The sequence below is a fragment of the Hypomesus transpacificus genome, chromosome 17 (genome assembly GCF_021917145.1).
Source record: "Hypomesus transpacificus isolate Combined female chromosome 17, fHypTra1, whole genome shotgun sequence".
NCBI classification, from domain to species: domain Eukaryota; kingdom Metazoa; phylum Chordata; class Actinopteri; order Osmeriformes; family Osmeridae; genus Hypomesus; species Hypomesus transpacificus.
In genome coordinates, this window is record NC_061076.1 from 9,334,867 (window position 1) to 9,356,531 (window position 21,665).

Sequence of the window (21,665 nt, forward strand, 5' to 3'; positions counted from 1 at the left end):
TCACCAGCTGCCTCTCCATGTCCTCATCACGGGGTGAACTGATGAAGATGGTGTTCTCCATCAGGCCCACGAAACACCAGAAGGTGTCGCTCTCATCCTGGACCTCCGTCAGCAGGGGGGCCACCAGGTCGGACATGCCCTGACAGTAGCCCATGTCTGGGTTCAGCACCGCGTAGTTCAGCAGGATACGCCTGGGGGAGCACCCAGGGGACCACTCACTCACTCTACATAGAACCTCACTCATAGTCACTGCCATGTGGCCACTGTGGGTTTAAATCTGTTCCAGAGAAGCTGCAGAATGTACTATGAGCATATCTTACGTTTAAAAAATGCTAATAAATGTCTTCATGGTGACACTGAAACACTCTATGGCCTCAATATGCACCTGAAAAAAATGCTGCAAGCTAGTGCCGATGGTTAATACTTAACTAATAGCATGTTCTTTAAATCCTCCAGCTACTCATTTAGAAAGCTATTAGCTATGAGCATGCATCAGAAGTGCTCAAACAGCTTTGCTAGAGTCAATAAAGCATGAAACTCATTTGATGCTCCCAGAGGGCTCGAAATTTGGAAGAAAAAATACGAGTGAACGAGTTTGCGTCTGTGCAGTGAGCTATGGGATGGTTATGATAAGGGTGGGTTGAGGGAAAGAAAGGGATGGAGGACAGATGGTGAAATAGGGATGGAGATAAAGGATGAGGAAGTGGGCAGAGAAGAAACAGAGAGAGGTCAGAGAAGGACAGTAATGTGAAGAAAAGAAAAGGAGAGAGGAAGGAGAGGAGTGTGGTCCTGACCTCATGCTTTCCACATTGGGGTTGTTCTCTCCCCTGAAGAAGAGGTTGCTACGATCGGTCCTCACTACGTCTTTGTCCACTGTGAACTGGACCTTCCTCCAGAAGTCACTGTGCTCCTCTGGGCTCATAGACAACCTGGAGACCAATATGGGGGTTGAAAACAAAGGTCAATTTATGTTTCTGGGCTTTAGTCCTAGTCTCTTCAAATGGTTTGGAAAACAATCTGCGTATTACAATATCACTTCGTGATTTAAATTGAGCCAAAACTACATACATGCGCACACCTCCAGCAACCACAGACATACAGCTTAACATACGCACACCTCAAACACGCACACCTGATAATACACACATCTCAAACACACACGCACCTGTGTGTTAGTGGGGAGCTGTGTGCAGCCTTAACGAGCAGAGGGGATTTAATTAACACTGTTTGTTTTCCATGCAGGCCCCGTCAGGAACAATAACACCACAGCCTGATGCAACTACACGCAACTGTTTACTTCTGTGGGCATGGCTGGCTTTCTCCTGGTCTCTGTAGGGCGTTTCCTCTCCCTGTTTTTCTCTTTCCATCTTTCTCATTGTTACACCCTTAAAAATGCTCTGCTTCTCATTCCTTTTCTCCATTTCACTATTTATCCCCCTCTGTCCTCAATCATCCCTTGCTTCCTTCCTCTCCTGTAGTCCTGAAGCTTACTGCCTGAACCTGTTTATACCATCGCTTTTTGATCTCTTATTTCCAATATCAGTAAAACAGTCACTATTCACAGACTATATTATTACTATAGCCTGACCTGAAACAAAACAAATAAAAATGGTTTGAAGAAAATTAACAAGGTATTGACTTGTTCAACCATGCAGCTGATCTCTAATCATTTTCATGGATTGTGAAAAATAGCGCCACCTCTACTATCACAGTGGAACTAGGCAGGAAAAAACGGGTGCATCTCAACAATCTACAAAGTGTCTTTCATCTCTTTCCCATTGTCTTGACTCAGTGTGGTGGCAGAGAGGAGGGGGGTCTGATCCTGCCTATTGAGACCCAGCCCCATCCCATAATGATCTGCCGTAGCTACGAGAGTCAAGTGTTCCAATAATAGACCACATCACAGGAGGCATTGAGCTCCTATTAACTGGCTTTCCAGCGTATTCGAAAGGTTAATGTGCCATACTGGTGAAATCTTTCCAATTACTACATTAATTCACTCACACACCAGCAAAATGTGCTTGGCAGTACACACACACACATAAGCGCACACACTTTTAGTGAAAGAAGGTAACAGGTGTGTGTCCTTGCGTGTTTTACACAAGCACATAGAGCATTGCTCTCCCTCTATTGTGTTTGACACAAGGATAAGATTTGATCAGCATTGACATTCTCTCTCCTAATGGGCCCTTGGATTCACACTTTCCCATAACACGTCTGTAATTGTACTTACTGATTGCTCTATAGCTGCAACGCGAACCCACAAGAGGTCCCTGTGTGTGTGTGTGCCCATGTGTGTGTATATGTAGCTTTGAGATGCTTGGAGCCCTGGTTAACGCACATGCCCACGCACACACACACACAGGTCCTGTCCAGACCCACCTCCTCTGCTGGATGTCATGGTAGTTGGAGCGTTTCTGCAGTCTCCAGGCCTCCCTCTCCTGGGAGGTGGAGTCACAGCTGTAGTACTGGAGTAGGAAGGGCCACACCTCCCCTCGGATGGATGGGTCGATTCCCCCAAAGAAGATAGCCTGGTGGGCGAGGTGGGGAGGGGTGGGGGGGTCACACAGAGTACTGTAAGCCTGGGTATTGCTAACGGCTAACAGGCTACTCTACAGTCAACAAATGCTTTTACTATCCAGATTATTTTATGGCCATGCTAAAGTATAAACTGCACCGCACACTGCCTGCTAGCCACACGTTGTGTAAGGGTGCCGGAGATGTACGTCAATGTGAAACTGAAGCTCTCTTAGTCTGAGCATGTGTGGGGTTCATGTCCAGTCAGAAGCTGCTTCCCCTGGGCTTGTTCACTGTGTCTCCATCTCACTGGTGTTTGATCTTACTGCTGGCAAGTCATTTACATAGCGTGATAAAAGATTAGTGAGTCATTACTGTTCCACTGACTCACTAGTATTTCCATTTATTGTGACCAGAACCCTCAGTTTAAAACAAACACCCTAAGACAGCATGTCTGACAGTGGGGAAAAAAAGTACTTTGGCTCATTTATAAAAACATGTGTGTATAATAATAGTAGATTTAGGTATAAAGACTTTGTTGTTTTGTGACAACAGACACAGAACGTTTTCACCTCCCCCCCTCCACAAGCCCCCCCCCCCTCCCATACACTCACACACACACACCTTGCGCAGCTTGTACTCCTCCTCCACCTGCCCGCTGTGGTTGAGGTGCCGGAGCCAGGTGGTGACCTCAAGCCTGCGGTACAGCCTCTCTTCAGGGTGGGTCTCTGCCGAGGGCAGGGTGAGCCTCCGGATGGAGAACTGCATGCACGACTTTTCATCTGCCACCTGGGAGGAAAGAGAGAGAGATGATGCGTCTGACCTACTCATAGACCTGACCCACTGAGATTATATTGGGAGAGTCCTCAGTCCCATCTCTGAGATATACAGCTGACATTGGTTGTAGTAGAGGAAATGCATGTTTGAGGTGCATTCTGGTTTTAATGACACGATATACTGTATTTCTTCTAATAAATGCCGCAGCGTTTATTAAACAACGTTCATTTTTGGTGTGCCGTTTATTTGAGGGAAGTGTCTATTCAAGGGGGCGTTTAATTAGTTAGAGAGATTTCGTGAATTGTAGCTGCAGTGCAGCCATAGACAATTTTGTTGCTGGCATTGTGACAAATAAATCATGCAGCTAAAAATGCAGGTTTCATTTAGTACCGCTGACATCCTTGTTTATTCTTTGTTTGTCTATGAGTGCGGCAACTCCCTTTTTCATTGGATATCAATTAGGTGTGCGTTGGTAGTACAACCAGAGAATAGGTGCGTTCGACATGGACTGCGGCTGCATGAAACGATCGGCGAGAGTAGCCGCTTGCACTCGGGGAGGAGTTGAAGACGCCGCTTTGGATGCTGGGCGCGAGAAATGCGGCCGCCATCTTGGAAAGAGAAAATTTCTAGTTGCTTAGCATCAGAATAAACAAGATACCAGCACTGTGCAGCATATTCCTACTCAAATCGGCGGACAATTGCAAACAGGGCTCGGGGAATTACTTTTCACAAGTAAAATGTAACATTACCATACTAAAGGTTTTATTTTGTGAAAAGAATAACCAGGTCCTGTATCATAGCTACATGTATGACCTTTGCAGCAAAGCAAACCGCGTGAAAATCCGTTTGGTATTCATTTCGGTATGATTATTTAAATGCGCTGACAGCTCATTGCCCCAGCCAAAGTGGAAAGGTTGACCTTTCCAAGATGGCGGCCCCACAGCTCGTCAGCGCCAGTACATTTACATTTAGTCATTTAGCAGACGCTCTTATCCAGAGCAACTTATAGTAAGTACAGGGACATTCCCCCTGAGGCAAGTAGGGTGAAGTGCCTTGCCCAAGGACACAACGTCATGTGGCAAGGCGGGGTATAGATCCCGCAACCTTCTGATTACTAGCCCGATTCCCTCACCGCTCAGCCATCTGACTCCCAGTAGGCAGTAGCGATCGATGCGGCATTTACTCTTTATTATGTCTATGAAGAGGGGGATGGGAGAACTGCCACTCTCGGGAAACTTCCGGGTTCAATCGGGTCAAAAGGGTGTCCATTCAGCACGTTGCTTGTTGAGTAGCCAATCATAATGCTGCTCACCGACCATCCAATAATGTGGCAAAAGATTATTGCGCAGCGCCAAGTTCTCTGGAGTTATTCAACATGGAGGAGTCTGAGGCGAATGCATCAGTGACCACCAGGGGGCCGCGGACCCCCAGTTGAAAACCCCTGGTCTATGGTAACTAGCTAGCGATTTGAGTGATTCGCCGCCAAGCAATGACCCAACTTTTCATGATAATTCATAGTTTTCAGTCACGTCACATGCTCGGTAACCTGGAGGGCAGAAAGCTTCTGGCAATAGCGGCTCACACCGTTGAGACGCAGCAAAAGCCGGCAAATTTACCTTCCCACGTTTCTTTGGATCACATCTAAGCTAAAGAAAAGGAAAGATATGGACACAAACTGCAAGTGTTGGCGTCTAACACAACAACTCAACTATTTAGCTAACTTTATCTCACTACGACCACTGCAGTTGGTCGCCTCAATAGACAAAACTGTCAAACCGATTACATAAAGATGTGTATTATGGCTAAAAATACAATAATTAATATACTTGTGTTTAACTTTACTTGTGCTTAGCTTTGATGAAGTGTTCGCTGCAAATACGTGTATATTTGGCTGCCATTGTATGCCCTCCCTGGAGACAGAGGTAGCTTTACATTTAATGGCACCAATCCACAATCTTGTCCTCTCTATATTTTTTTTATCCGACAGAATTCTGTAGAAACACAGCCCAGGATTGTCTCCTCTAAAATTAGTACATCCGCTAGCACAACAACTATCCGGCATTATGTCTAAACAAAAGCAGCAGACTCAACGTAAATGTAGGTGGCAGGCAGCAGAAAGTATTTTTTGCCCTCCAGGAGGGCGTGTCCCTTGGAACGTGACGTCACGTGAAAACCATTAATTAGCTAGGGGTGTGGTCAGCTACGCATTCCCGCTCTTTACAACACTCGCAGACATAGACGTAGCTATGTCACAAAGTATATACGTTCCACTTCTAATCTTAGCTACCTCTCCAGATCTTCTCCACCAAACACTTTTTCGGCTCCTGCAAAACTTTTTCGGCTCCTGCAAATCATTTTCTGCTCCTGAAAATCGTTTTCTGCTCCTGCAAATAGTTTTCTGCGACTGCGAATCTTTTTCTGCGATTGCGAATCTTTTTCTGCGACTGCAAATCTTTTTCTGCGACTGCAAATTATTATTGACCCTAATTTGACTCCACAGTGGACAGGCTCTCCTTAAACAGGCTCTGGTACAACTGTCTCTGAGTGCGGCAACTCCCTTTCTCATTGGCTATCAGTTAGGTGTGTGTTGGTCGTACAACTGTCTCAAATACAAGTGTTCTACATTGTGTTGAAATCTGAAGCATGAGCTAAACGTTCATACACTTTTTCAAACCGAAAGCTGTGCAGAAAGTTCTGTACATGTGTAATAAATACTAGGGTTGAATTAATTTTTTCGAGGGCGGCGTTTATTACACAACGTTCATTTTTGGTGCAGCGTTTATTCGAGGGCGGCGTTTATTCGAAGAAATACTGCATGTCATTTGGCCATTTGCAGTAGTCTAAGAAATGCATGTTTTAGGCTTATTCTGGTTTTATTGGTTGGTTATATTTATATATAAACAGGTAAGTCTCTTTGGACTTACTAGCCAATATGGGCTAGGTCGTTCCGGCCTTGGGAATGTTCTGGACTGGTGTGAGTCCCACCTGGTCTTTGAGCTGGGTCTCTCTGCAGCATTTCCACTGCTGGAAGACCTCCGCAAGCTTGTCTAGCCCAGCGTGGTGAAAGTGGAGGATCTTATACTGGCTTTCTCTGCTAGCAATCACCAGCTGACCACTGGTGCACGCCTCGTCACTGCAACCAAGATTGATGGTCAGATATTTGACGAAGTGATTGATACAAAATTAGGCTACTGCATCCCGGGAGTCCTGGTTGATATAGGTCTACCACTATGTTTGTGTTAAGGAGGTTAAAACACAAGTCACTACCCCATGACCGTTTTCCCGGATTAACTTGTTTGGTTCAAAGTGTCTTCCCTGAGGGTTTAGGTTGGTTGAGGGGCAGTTCTATGGGCGTATGTGAAGCCCTCTGTGACATGCTTGCATCTAAAAAGGGCTATACAAATAAATGTTGATTTGATTTGAAGTGTAACTTGTGGTTCTCACCCTCCAATATGAATGTGAAGTCATGGAATATTAAACAACATGATTCCTGCATGACCCCTCTCTGACCTGAAGAAGAGGCGTAGTGACCTCATGTGGCCCAGGTCCACCCTAAACACCCCGCACAGCTGCTCCAATGCCAGCACCTTCTGCTGCTCCTCCCACCGCACACCCTGTGATTGGCCGCTCTCAGAGGGGGCATGGCCGTCCAGGCTGGAGGCAGAGCTGGCAGAGTGCGTCGTAGACTCATCACCGAGCTCCCTGGGAAAACAGGGGAAAGAGATTTGAGATGACTGGAGTTTGAGGTTTAACTTCCAAAACATATCTACCTACTGTTTTGGAAGATTACCATTCATAACCTCTTTACACCTGTTTGAGAAAACAAAAATCTGACATAGGATACGTTTTTAGTTGAAACCTTACACTCCTGCAGTGCACCCAGACGTCTTGGAACAGGGGATGGAGAATGGAAGGAATGCATGTAGGATATTATGACAGAGGGAGACACACACACACACACACAAATCACGCTGTCTGCTGCCCAATTTCTACTGTTGTTCACCCACAGAAAACATGTTTTCCCAGTACCGAAACCTGAGCTCAGTCCTCTAATGCAGCAGGGCACACACACATACACACACAAAATGGGTGAGGGATTCCATCAACCATAGCTAACGACCACAACACACCCCCAGACACGACTGCAGCTAGCTCTGAGAAACTCTGTGACATAGAAATACGCTCTTGGATAGGAAGTCATAAACAACTGGCAAAAGCAGCTGTATCAAAGACTGCAAAATGACATTGTTAATCCTTACCACAACTGGTTTTCAATGCTCTGAACTATACAATGAAGACACATAGAATATGGGCCCCATGAGAAAGAGACAGACCAGATCAATTTCACACTAAATCAATTATTTCTGACCTTATCATTTACCTTTGTAATGTATTGGAGAATAATGACCCTAATCGATGGAGACTTCAGGATTTCCTCTGGGTCTGCTTATTTACCCTCCACATTCAATGCATCACGCCACAAAGAGGTCTATGTGGAAGAGGATACTGAAAGCCAACTCAGGAGCTAGATCAAGTGACGTATCATAATCTGGTTAAAAATCAGGAAAGCTAGCCCAGTCAGAGAAGAGAGCTTCCTCAGGTATTTAGTTATTATTATAACTCAATTATTTACTGACCATTACTGATCATTTAAACGCTATGTGGTTTCACTAATGCAATTACCAAGCCCCACAATGCAAAGAGCAGCCATAACATGTTTAACACAGGGCCTGTAAAGTTTGGTTTCAGTGACATAAAGAACCAGCTCTGCCATTGTAAAAAAGTTCCCTAAAATGGAGTCTGCTGTATGCTATTCCAAAGTCCACAGAAACGTTTACAAAAACACCATCTTGTGATACATCTCCCTCGAATGGGGACCGAGTGAGTGCATGTTCCACTCCCAATATCAGAGACAATCTATCCTGGGGAGAAAGCTGCCCTGAGGACCAGGGCTTCAAGCCTCCAGACATCCCCAATCCCCCTAGCCTCAATCTTGTGGAGAAGTGGGAGAGGATGGAAGAGGTTCTGACAACAATAGTGGGTATGGTTTGGGATTCACCAGTTTGCATACTTAATGTAGTGCAGTCTCAAAACGTCTGAAATACGTTGCTGAACCATTTTCAAAGGGTGAAAGGCTAATTGCATTCAAGCCGCACACTTAATTTTTTACTCTTTTCTCTCTTTCTCTACCCCCTCTCTCTCTTTTTCTTTCTCGCCCTCTCTCTCACACACACACACATACACACACACACACACAAAAAGCTCTGCTTTCTTTCGTTCTTTCTTTTACAGTACTCTCTCAAACACACACATATTCTTTCTCTTTGAATGATTCCAAGTGACATGTTTCCAGTTCCAGGCCCCTTAACAGAGTCAATTAAAGCTGGGAGAAAGTTCCAGAGGGCTTGGCTGCTGCAGCCCTCTTCATTCCTTTAATCCTGGGAGCTGACATTCAGCCCAGTGCTACAACCCAAGGAGCAGGAGGAATCAAAGAGCTGTTAACACCGAGTGAGGGAGGGAGGGACTGGAGAGAAAAGGGACAAGAGGAAAAATAGGAGACACAAGTAAAGGGTGGGATGTAGGAGGAAGACAAGAGCGAACAGTGAAATGGAGTGATGGAGGGGAAAGGTTTACAATTATTCTTCTAGGCCCAGCAGGCAGGACAGACAGGAAGAGAAATTGTGGACCACATTCCATTTTTGCCAAGACCATTAGAGACATAATGGCACCTTTCACTGTGCTTCCAAACAGCAATGAAACAAACTGGCCTCATAGTGTGCACCATCATCAGGTGGAGGCAGAATATGAAGTGTGAGAGATAAAACGAGTGGGAGAGAGAGGGTGAAAGAGACAAGAGGGGAAAGAGGGTGTGTGTGAGATATTGTGAGAGGAAAAGAGAGAGAGAGAGAGAGAGTGGTGGGGAGAGTGAATCTAGAGAGTGGGTTGAGATAAATAATGAGAAAGGGATTGAGTTGTAGAGGGATAAAATAAAGGTTAGAGGCAGTGCAAGACAGCTGCCAAGTCACATACTTGCGCTGCACTTAAACACACACAAGCACGCAATTTTGGGCTGCGCTTCTGGTCAAATAACTCTGTAAATCGTCCTCTGAGGGAATCATAAAAGAAAAATGGCCACTAGGCCTGAGAACAAACTTGATAGTTGTCCAGATGGTTTAGTTATTGGAGTATAGTGTTTTGCAACACCCAGGTTGTGGGTTAAATTCCCATTTGTCCATTATATACTTTATAGGACCGCTAACAACGTCATTCATTGGACACACTGCGATAATACGCAACTCATATACTAGCCATTAACCCAATTACTGTTTCATATCTGCTTTCATAACTTTTTTTTGTGAACATCCACATCACAGAGCTTTATTTGTTTTCTTTTGGCTCTCTCTTGTGGTACTTCTGGAAAACTACAATCTAGTTTAACTGGTGGTACTAGTCGTTTGGGAAACTAGCAACAGTTTGTTTAAATTTTATTCAAGATTGTGCATACACATACACAATTGCAGTAATTTCATCTCTATTTAACTCAGCTACAATCCCATGGGAAAGCTTTTATCCATATTAACGTAACAAATATTGTGGTATCCTCAGTTTAACTTGGAGCAAGCAAGTGTAAAACACACAAAGACAAACACACATGCACACAAACACCTCACCTGTTCTCGTTATCCAGAAAGACAGAGCTACTGCTCTCGCAGAGGGCCTCGCTGACTGGCGACAGGCAGAAGGGCGAGGAGAACGTGTCAGAGTCTGAGCCCATGTTGCTGTCACGGCTCACCTCGTCCGCTGAGAGCTCACAGGAGCCCTCGTCTCCCTCCTCCCCAGGTTGGGGCTGCAGCTGCTGGGGAGGGCCAGGCTCCGATCCAGCCTCCCCGGCCAGGGTCTGGTTCTCGCAGCTCTGGGAACCAGTGGTCCTCGTATCCTCATCCTCCTCCTCTTGGGCAGGTGGGGGTCGAGAGTGGGGCCTGTTAATAGATGGGTGCGCATTAATAGGATTAACCAACCATCGATTTGTTGCATTGGATCTCATATACATTTTAAAAGACCCAGCATTAACAAACCAGGAGCTATGACGGGCTGGTGCACCCGAACAGCATGTCAGCTGCGACCAATGGAATATCATTTAGAGGACAGAAACTCTCCTGATTCATGCATTTGTTACGGCATGCATGCTTGGTCCGATAGTCCCACTTGTTTACTGTTGGTCCCACCAAGTAACCTCACATTGCTGCAGTTCCTCACACAAACCCTGGTGACATTTGACCAGGGTTGTTTTCAAATTTGGGTGAGAGAGCTTTTATTAATAACTCAGGATGCAGCCGTTAAATTACAAATATTCATCAAAAGTGGGGGTGGCAGTCAGATTAGCAGTTTTTTAAAGAGGGTGGGACATTTGAGATAGATGTGCACTGTGTCCCCCCCCCAGAGGCCACTAGAGGGAGCAAAAGGCAGGAGAGCGAGGTCAATCCTTAGCCTGACGTTGTCATATTCATCATAATTCTAGTCAGACTATGGCTGTGTCTACTTACGCGCACTTGTGCACTTCGAGCTCTGACTTTCAGTGCTTAGGGCGCTTCACTCACAAAACCAGAATAATTCAGTGCACTGAAAGTACCCGGATGGCGCACTGCAAACGGTCCTAAAAAACTGTGTACAACGATGGACACTACTCGCCCTAAACGGGCGCTATCTTGGCTACGTAGCGGAAAAGGAGGAGCCCTTTCGGAAGCTTTTTCCACTTGAGTGGAGAAGCGCGTTCATTTTGGCAGGTTTTGCGGGTGTGGCGAGCAGATTCGGGGGTGCAAGTGATAAACTCGCCCTGGGCGCACAAGAACTGCCACTGCAGCAACGTAATATGTTGTTTGTTGAAAACAAATTCAAACCAAAAGCTCTTTGGTGACGTGGTTGATCACATTTCTGTTGATCATCTGTCCATCATCGTATAAAGCCCGCCCTGACAATTTGATTGACATCAAATTATATACATTAAATGACAGTAGAAATTAATTAAAAAGTAAGAAGAAACACAGGAACTCTTTTTACGGACGCAGATTCATCTGCTGTGGTGACAGCCACCCACTTCCCCCTACCCGGAGACCTGCCAGAGGGCAACCTGCCAGAGGGTAACCAGCCAGAAGGCAACCTGCCAGGGGGCAACCTGCCAGAGGGTAACCAGCCTGAAGGCTACCTGCGCAGGCGTCGGTGGGCGTTCCTGCGGACGGGCGAGCTCTCGGGGGTGATGTAGCGCAGGGCCTCCTCGTCCTGTCTCTGGATGCGGGAATTGGGCACCCAGGTGAGAATCAGAGTGGTGCCCATGCTCTCGTCCTTCTCCATATGAACACACAAGTAGCCTGAGGGGAGAGCACACAGAAGAACACCGTCACACACACTATGTAACCTGAGATCTCAACAGGCCTGACAACACAATAACATAACACACATATGTAACTGGATCTCGACAAAGAGAGAAACACTAATGTCACCTGAAGACATCCTACAAAAACTGTGGTATACACTAGAAGGAACGTACACATATTCTGTTGCTATATAGTGTCCATTGTCCATATAGTGGCTATGTAAGGTTTGACAGACATTCAAGCACATAAAGATACATAAATGAATGCATTCAATGCAACACAAGTGAATAAAAAGGTGACAACAAATACTCTGAAAAGAGATTGAGATCCTAAACAAGGTTGGGATCATGTACAATTGTTTACACTGCTGACATTTATAAAGGAGGTAGAAGAACAGACACTCATGTGACCTTAAATAACAGCTTAGTATATGTCAGTACCACATAGCACACATCAGGGAAAACTGAAAGAAGAAAAAGAAGAAACAGTAAAACATTATCCAAGCATTTAAAGGGCATTTTGAAGAGTGGTTTCATTGTAGAAAGGTTGCGCGGAGGCATTTCAAAAGGTGTTTGAGAGAAGGTCATCCTCTCTCACTTAAAATAAAGGAGGGGGTTAAAAGAGGGAGAATAGAAGACATGATTGTGACAGAGTGGGGGATTCATAAAGACATGGAGGAAAGCAGGTGATGGAAAGGTTAAAAAAGAGGAAGAGACAGATGATTAAGTAGAGAAGTGAATGAAAATGGCTCAGCATTAGGTAGAAGAGAAAGCCAGATGTTGAAGAAGAATAGCTAGGACTGGTGTTGCTATGGTACCAACATTTCAGTTGTCGGTACCAATACCAGTGAAATTTCACTATTAAAAAATAGGTTACTGAACAACACTCATTTGTTGACAGTAACAGTCACCTACAATATCTAAGGTTGTAGGGGAGAGTGGGGTAAGTTGTGCCAGCGGGGAAGTTGTGCCACCCCCTGTTTCTAGGGAACCATAGAAGAAATTGGTCAAGGGACCACACATTTTTGAAGAGTCAGCCATTTTACTCATCCTGTAAAGAGGAGAACCTCATTGCATGAGAGGTAAACACATTTAAGTTCAGAAAAAAAAAAATTGCCTTCCAAAGTAAAATTTCTATAATCAAGGTTTTTTGATTCTTGTGTCTGAAGAGTTAAGACAAGTTTGAAAAACAGTTCACACATGTTTTAGTGCTTTGGTAAGCTACACAATGAGTCTATATAGCTAGCATGATTTTAGCTCAAAACTGCTGGATGATGCATTTTTTCCAAAAACGTGGGATTGGGGTAAATTGTGCCAAAGTGCCTGGGGTAAGTTATGCCTGGGAAGACAATTGCAGTCAATTTGTTCTTCATTTGAATTTCATTTTGTTCTGAACATGTGTTTATGTAAATTATGACTAAATGTAAAATGAATAAATTTAAATGTAAAATATAGCTGCAAGCAGCAATGTGGTGGCCAAGCAGGTCAGATGACCCAGAAGAAACTTTCGACATCTAGTGACTGCGGTTTACCTGGCTTTCTTTGCAGTGGCTTATAGTCTCGCTAAACAGAGAATCAGAGACATGACAAGCTTGTCAGCTTTGGCTGGATTTGAACCTCTGACGTTGCCAGGACACCAATTTATCCTAGTGAGCTATTCTCAGTGCTGGAAATCAGATTTCAGTGACTGCGTAAAAATATAAAGAATTTTTCCTGTGGCAAGCGGTTGTCAGATTTGTCCCAAGTTTAAACAGCTGTAATTCAGTCCTATTTTGATATGTCAATGTGATTGTGGTCTGAAGATAATCTGTGTAAAAGTTGGTGAATATTTGATACATTTTGAGTAGGACAAAAACTTTTTATTAATTAATGAAAATGGCGGCATCAATTTGGCTGGTATCACAAGTTAACATGTGTCAGACATGGGATCGCCCCCCTAGAGGTTAGAGGACACATATCTGTAAAGCACAATAAATCTGACTCTTCTTGAGTATAGATCCCCTGAGATTGAAACATTATCATTACCATTATGATTATACTGTTAGACAGCTACTGTGGCATACCTGGCTTCACTAAACAGATAAACAAGTATCATGACATGTGTGATGACTTTGGCTGGATTTGAACCTATGACCTTACACTTCAGAGGAACCCGTCTTATCCCAGTGAGCTATTCTCAGTGCAAGGAATTACTGTGTTCAGTTACTATGTAAAAAAAAGTAAGCCGTTTTTCCTGTGGGAAGCGTTGTCAGATTTGAACCAAGTATAAAAAGTTGTAATTCAGTCATATTTTGACAAATCGAGGTGATTGTAGTCTGAAAATGATTTGATTACATGTCCATGAAAATAGGAGCAACGGCAAACGAGGAGTTCAAAAAAGTATGTTTTTATGAAAATTCCAAATGGCCGACGCCCAAAATGGTGGACACGGGACAATGTGATATATTTCGACTTGGTATGCCACGTAGAATCATAAGAGACCAATCTTGTGATTTATGACAAATCTGTTCAGAAGTTATGATGCAAGAAATCCGATGCACTGGCTAGATGTAGATTCACTATATCTACAAAGCACAATAAATCGGATTCTTCATGAGTATAAATCCCCTGAGAGTGAAACATTATCGTGGCCATTATGATTATACTGCTCGACAGCTACTGTCACATACCTGGCTTCACTAAACAGATAAACCAGTATCATGACATGCCTGAGACTTTGCCTGGATTCGAACCTACGACCTTGCACTTCAACGGAGCCAGTCTATCCCATTGAGCCATTATCAGCACTGGGAATTGCTGTGTACAGTTACTGAATACAAAAAGGAAGCCGTTTCTCCTGTGGCACGCATGGTCAGATTTGGCCCGAGTTTAAACAGCTGTAATTCAGTCATATTTTTACATGGCAAGGTGATTGTGGTCTGAAGATAATCTGTGCCAAATCTGGTGAATATTGGATACATTGTGTAGGAGTAAGGAAAAAAGTTTTATTCATTCATTCAAAATGGCGGCCTCATCAATTCGTCTGGTATCACGCGTTAACATGCATCAGACGCGGGATCTCCTAAGATATCACGAGACATAGGAATTGCTTAAATACGCCAAACAAATCAACAGTTATTGGTCAAAACACAATCCTACCTATTGTAATGCCCCCTAGAGGTCAAATGACACTACCTGTCTCAAACCTCTTAATAACAGGGCCTTGAGTCCATACACCAAGTTTGGAGTCAATGCATCAAAGCTTGGCTAAGATATTACCTCACTTCCTTTTTCCGGATCAATTGCTCAATTTGATTGGCTGTAACTAACAAACGGTTGCAGAAATCAAAACGCCATGTGATGTCTTTTGTGAGGCTTGGTCTGAAAATGTTTGCCTATTGCAGCGCCACCTAGAGGTGAAATGGCATGACCTATTTTGGACTTCTTTAGAACAGGGTCCCTCGTCCCTATACCAAATTTGTTGTCAATGCAGTAAAGAGGTGCTGAGATATGACCTCACTTCTTTTATGGTGGCTTGGTTGACGATTTTGATTGGCTGATGACTTTGATTGGCTGTAGAAAGTGTGTAGAAAGTCTAAAAAACATGTGATTTCTTTTGTGTGGCTTGGTCTGAAGATGATCTGTGCCAAATTTGGTGAAGATTGGACAAACCTTATAGGAGAGGTAGCGAAAAAACGTTATATTCAAAATGGCGGCCACATCAATTCAGCCACATCAATTTGATGTGGCTGTATATAACAAACGGTTGCGAAAATCAAAGCTCCAGGGGATAATTTTTGTGAGGCTTGGTCTGAAGATCATCTGTGGCAATTTTGAAGAAGATTCGACAAGAATTGTAGGAGGAGTAGCGAAAAAACGCTTTTCCTTTACATTCAAAATGGCGGAGAATCTATAGAACTGGGTATGATGTCATAGAGTGCGTTGAACTCGTCTTGATCCAGGGAATCCAACGATACCTCATTTTGGACAATGGGGCATATGGTTCAAAAGTAACATGTGTAAACACACCTTCAACTTTGACCCATTGGTGGCGCTAGATGGTTGGAATGGGAGACATGAAACTTGGTGAAATTGATGAGGGGACTGGTCCCAAATAGTGTGCCAAAATTCACAACTTCTGACCAATTGGTTCTAGGGGCTGCCATAGACTCCCATGGCAGAAGAAGATGTATAATAATAATAATAATAAGAATAAGAATACGTAGAAACACTTAAGGTGGCTTCGCCGCTTCGCGGCTTGGCCACCAATTACCTTAAAATAGAATTGCTTTTTTTTTTCATTTGAACTCAATTTTGTTCTCATGTGTTCATAAAGCCCTAGGCCTTGTTTAAAAATGTTTACCTTTGATGTCAGACATCCCAAGTGTCCGGGAAGTTCGGGGACTGTCCCGCATTTCAATAGCGGCTCCCTAACGCCAGGAAATGCTGTACAATCTCACGGAAATCTGGGATTTTGTATTTAGAGCGAGCGAGACTGTCCATTGGTCATTTCTGGTCGAGACAGCTGCATATCACATGTCCTGATTGAGTCCCGGGGAGGGGAGGGGGGGGGGGGGGGGGGGGGGATGTGCTGGTTAAGGGGGGGAGATGTCTCTGCAGATTGGGATGCCTGTGGCGTAATTGGCTTGAGATGTTGTAAAATAACTTTACAAAAACCTTAAATGAGTAATTTTGTATTTACTTTGTCTAGCTTTTATTAGCACATTTTCTGAGATGAAAATATACAGTTTTACTTCAATAATCAATGGCACAATTTACCCCAATGTATTCTCTCTAAAGGCACAACTTGCCCCCGGTGCGGTCCCCACAACAGTGTTTCCGCTATGTTGATTTTTCCCGCCACGGTATCAGAAAAAGGGCTGTACAAGATGTTGGGCCGTCTATCAGCAGTGATTGTTAGAAAGCGTATCGGAGGATAGCACGGACACACGCTTCACAGCGCAGTTGAGATTGCGTGTGTGCGTCCTTGAGAACTGTAGAGGTATGTCGTATAACTTATGTTGTCAGTTAATTTAAGGCTGTTATTGTAGTAGTCTATAATTCTAGCTAATTTTAATTAAGTTAACTGATGATTTTCGTTGTTTGTAAGCTATTCTTCCCCGCTTAAGAAATTGCACATGTCGATTTGATAGCGATTGCTGCCCTTGCTCACGTTTGTATTTTAGGTGCATTATTATGCTGAAGTAGTTTTAATTAATAAATAGTGGGTATATTGTTATTCTTAGCTACAGAATGCTTAGCCTATCAAGATCAAATGAACTGCAAAAAAAAATCCTAGAGGAAACACTGCACAAAACCCCTTTTTCAGAAAGCTATATTTCTTAAATACTATATTTCAGATCCAAAGTGATTGTTCCCAGAGATGCACCACATCCTGAACTATATGTACATATTTTAGTTGGAAACATTACTGTCATGGCCTCGCTTTAAAGTCACTTTAAGTCAAAACTGGCACAACTTACCCCACTCTCCCCTACTTATGACAACATGAGAACATTAACAATCACAATGCACGTAGGCCTAAAGGCAAGACATTTGTGGACTGAGTGTAGACATTTAGAAAACTCAGCAGATGACTCAGATATGATTTGTAGTGCTCGAAAACATAAATCTTGACTTGAACACAATTTATAAGAAGTACAAGGAGTGGATTCAACATGGTTCATGGAGCTCTTAAAGTTTTTGTCGCACTTGAAGCACAAAACGTACATGTTGCTTATCCCAAAACCCCAACCCACATTTCGGCAAACTATGTAATCTAAAAGCCTCTGTAAAATGTGTTATCCCTGTTGTGCCTTCTCCTTTCGTATGCCCCAGTATTGCATTTGCAGTATGCTGCAAACCATAAAGTACATGAACGGTGATATTTGCAAATTGGTTTCTGGTGATCAACGATATTCTCATTGTCTATGTGCCTCACACCCAAAGTATTTCCATACCTTGCTCTTCCACTTTTCTTGTCGACAACTTTTAGTGGAGCCCCTGCTGCATTAGCTGCTTGTTGCCATGCTGATACTGTGTACAACTGTAACTTCAGAAATTCTGGTATCATACTGTATTTTTTGTTTGAGTACCAACTTAGGACCGGAGTACCCGTTTTTGAGACAACACAAGCGAGGAGCAACAGAATGACAGTGAGAGGTAGAGAGGGATGTGTAGGAGAGGCACAGGGATGCTTGGAGACGGAGGTAAAAGAGAAAAAAGAGAGGTCGTCACACCATGCGATATTCGATGTAGACAGAGAGTACAGCAGCTGGCATATCAAGATGGATGCAAAGCCCTATCCCATTAAACAGCTCATTGAAAAGACACACACAAACATCTTAGGGTCAGGTCCAGGTACCTGGGTGGTGCTCAGCCAGGCCTGGTAGGGGGTCAGCGGGATGCACACACACATTGTTCTTGGAGAAGATGATCTCTCCGTCCAGGCCGCTGCGCGAGGCCCCCGACCCGGGGTTATAGGTCAGGAGGTCGGAGGCCTTGGAGGAGGCACGCCGCAGGAGCCGACCCAGAGACATCCCCTCCAGCAGGGGGAGCCTGAGCCCATCCTCTGAGAGATGGGAGGGAGAGGTGGAGAGGGACGTTAAGGGGAGAGGGAAGAAGAGGGACATTAAGGGAAGACAAGAAGATGGGGAAAGAAGAGTACAGGAAGATAGTTTTTTTTAAGGAGATGGCGGGAACAAATAAGGGGGCAGAGAAGGATATGATAAGCAAGTAGTACATACACAAAAAGTGTGGCAATACATTCTTACAGGTACAATTTTTTTATAACTAATCCTCATAACCATTTAGTTAGTTCTGAGATGGCACCTTCAATAGAAACCACAGCGTCCTCACCTGACCTTCTGAAATGTAACTCTTCTGCATTTAGTGTTTTCCAGTGCCGTGTCTAAGGCCACCATTTCAGATATACAAACATACTCAACTGGCCTGGGTACTGTAGCTGTGTGGAATCAAGCATGTGTCCCACCTTGAATAAACAGGAGGTTTGTGTACACACGCATTCACACTTGTGTGAAACGCCTAGCTGCTATCAGGAGTTTACAGATGTCAGCATCCATGCAAGGATGATTACACACACACGCACCCACACATACTGTATATCCTGGTAGTTTCTTTAATAAGCGTCTCACTCTTTTGATTAGAGTTGCTTAAAATCTGGCTCCACTGAAAGGTCAGAGTACCACTGAAAGCCATTTTAATCTATTCACAGAATAACAGAAGATCATTAATAGTTCATTTACAATAACCATACTCACAGTTCTGGCAGATACAAATAACCCAGTTATTCATACAGCTGTGCTGCTAAGTAGAGCATCTATATGTCCTGTCTGACCCTATGCCATGCAGCAAAGTTGTCTCAAAGGTAAAGTATGATCTCAACTGCATTTTCACAGCTCCTTAATCTGTGGAATGCTTCCTCCTTTTCCTCCACTGTAGAGTAGAGAAATGTTTGCCTCCCCTGGTTCACTTAGCTGCCTGCCACTTCCTCCAGTGAAGCATTTTACTTCCTGGGTGCAATGTTGCCAGGTCTGGACCAAGTGTATCCCTTACACATATAGGTGACTTTACCTTTACTAGCAACATTGGTAACTCTGAATTAACTATAGACTACCAGACCAATCTAGAGCAAATCTCAAACTAACAGTAGAGAATGCTTCCTGTTTGACGAGATTTAAACAGGATATGTAACCATTCTGGAGTTCAGACATTTTAGGTATCTACGTACATGAACAGGGGAGGGTTTCGCCAACATGCAACAACGATCAACATGAAAATAATCACTGCTTTTTATTTAATCTCTATAGGTCAACCTGTTCCATCGGCGAGGAGCAAGATGAAAATCAAAAGTAATTTTGCTCATTCACATGTAGTGCTAGACCAATGCAACATAATCTTTGATAAATACTGTAATAGAAAATTACCAACCAAGCTATTTTTGCATTGCGGAGCTGCATGCTGTTGGCCATTAGATAAACAGGCTAGGCTAATCCACATGTAAAACAAGTTTGAACCTATCACACCACATTTCAAGTGTCAGCCACAACCCATGCAAATAATAATAACATAGGTCACTACACAGCACTACAGTAGAGAAACAGTGTTAAGCAACAGCAACAGCATTTGATGGTAGAGTGCCTTTAGTTACTCTGGAATGCATGATAACAGGGCTAAACTCAGACAGTGTGATATGACTATATTCAGCAACCATGCCATTGATACTACACAACTCTCTCTCTCTTGCTCGCATGCACACAAATATTATTTATCTCAGTCTTTCACACGTTATTTCTGTAGAGCTGTCAACATCTTAGTGTGTGTGCACCAAACCCAATTTAAATCATCTGACCCAACACTGTTCTGTACAATGACTGGGTGGCGCCTGTGGCCCCGAAACACCTCTGTCACCCCAAACTGGCACCACTGACACAGCAAAGGCTGATTGCTGGAGAACAGAAATTTCCAGAATAACATTTGTAACACTATGGCAAGAGTGTTGGACATTCTATTGAATCTTTGAAGCCCTATGAGGTTTAGAATCAACTTGTTGGTACTATTGCTGCTTTTGTGTTCTGAGTTGGATCAGCCTCAAACTACACAGGAAGTGACTGTATGATACTCCCATGTTCTTTAGTGAAACATAACTCCTATTCAGTTTATTTCAGTTGCAGCCCTCTGTATGGAATGACGTCTATGAGTTCCAGGGTCTTGTGTTCCTTTCCATGGGTGCATGTGTCCACCCCTAAGGCTACGTTAGTAAAGTTGTCTCCTTGACATTTGAATACAAGTTTAAATAATGAACTGGCTCTCTCTGTTCACCCATACACTGCAACTGTAGAGAGCAGAGCTGAGCCCTTGTACAAAGAACGTTGAATAATGAGCCTCTCATGAACTTGCTATCCAAAAGGCTGACTATCTAATGAGCATGCTTTAGGATGGATGACTCAAAAGCCTTACATCATTCACAGACTAAGTAATAAAAGCGTTCCTATGCTTGATAGATGTTCATATATCAGAAATATACACTGTGAACATACAACATTTTCAGACTAATAGACGTTTCTGTATCAGCTTGAAAACTGGTCAGATTGTAAAAACAAATACGGGCAAGGGTATACTATGATGAGTAGCTGTATGACATGCATAAGCCAAAACTACGTGTAACATTGTAGCCTTAACAAGAGAGGCGTGCCATGATGACAATGCTACATCAGATATCGCAATACTGTATGACAAGGAACATCCGTTAAACAGGCAAGGATTGGACAGTGTTCTTGCTATCGCGGCACTTATTGTGTGAGCCGGTCACAGACATTTGCAAAGGTTAACACAAGCATGCTACCATAACTGAATTATACATATATCAGTCTATGATCTCGGCTTTCCAATACCTACAATTCAGTTCCCTACCCACAACTTCATCTTACACAAACGTTTCCACATTGTCGGAGGAAAACCATACGGTTTTCATATGTATACCGGAGCCACCGGATCCATTTGAATACACCTGTTCGGGCAGAGAATGCATAGCCTCTGCTCAACTGCAGCCTAGCGTCCTCACCCTCTGTCCCGCCCGAGACTACAGCCCTTTCCGCCCATCCATTTGTAAAACAGAGCTGATATTGGTGTTGCTTGTAGTATTGTCCACGGTATTTTGTTACGCGTTGAAGATAGCCTACTTGTTTATGTCCCTTCTGTGCGTGCGGTCCCACACGTTAAGCAAGCGATCCGTTCTTTTAAGACAACCCTCCAAATTCCACTGCTTCCGGGATGGCAATATCTTCACAGACCAGTATGGATTATATTTGGATATATGAAAAGCCTTTGGAGTGTATAGATGTTTAACCTAATTGTGTTTAAAAACTTTATAGGACCGAAAAAGCTTTGTCGATAAAGCTAAACAAAACATGATAGAATACCAGATCATACGTTAACCTTTTAAATAAGACATGACGTTTTAGAGGTCAATGCTGAAAGCTTGCATGCAGTTGGTTTATCC

General features: G+C 43.6%; 1 protein-coding gene across 9 annotated transcripts in view; it reads right to left on the bottom strand.

The window, feature by feature from the left end:
• tbc1d16 (TBC1 domain family, member 16) overlaps positions 1–21,588 on the bottom strand; it is a 35,292-nt gene extending 13,704 nt beyond the window's left edge. For 5 of the 9 annotated variants that reach the window (XR_006957357.1, XM_047037623.1, XM_047037621.1 and 2 more), the window contains exons 1-10: positions 21,228–21,588; positions 18,009–18,215; positions 11,498–11,660; positions 9,966–10,274; positions 6,805–6,996; positions 6,280–6,427; positions 3,142–3,306; positions 2,383–2,531; positions 795–929; positions 5–191 (exon numbers count right to left, since the gene is read on the bottom strand). Coding sequence is in view for 8 of the 9 variants with exons in the window: in XM_047037623.1 (XP_046893579.1) it covers positions 5–191; positions 795–929; positions 2,383–2,531; positions 3,142–3,306; positions 6,280–6,427; positions 6,805–6,996; positions 9,966–10,274; positions 11,498–11,660; positions 18,009–18,183 (1,623 nt within the window). In the remaining variant the exon portion in view is untranslated. The other 4 variants (XM_047037619.1, XM_047037616.1, XM_047037618.1 and 1 more) reach the window with 4 other exon arrangements.
• Positions 21,589–21,665: the final 77 nt, after the last annotated feature.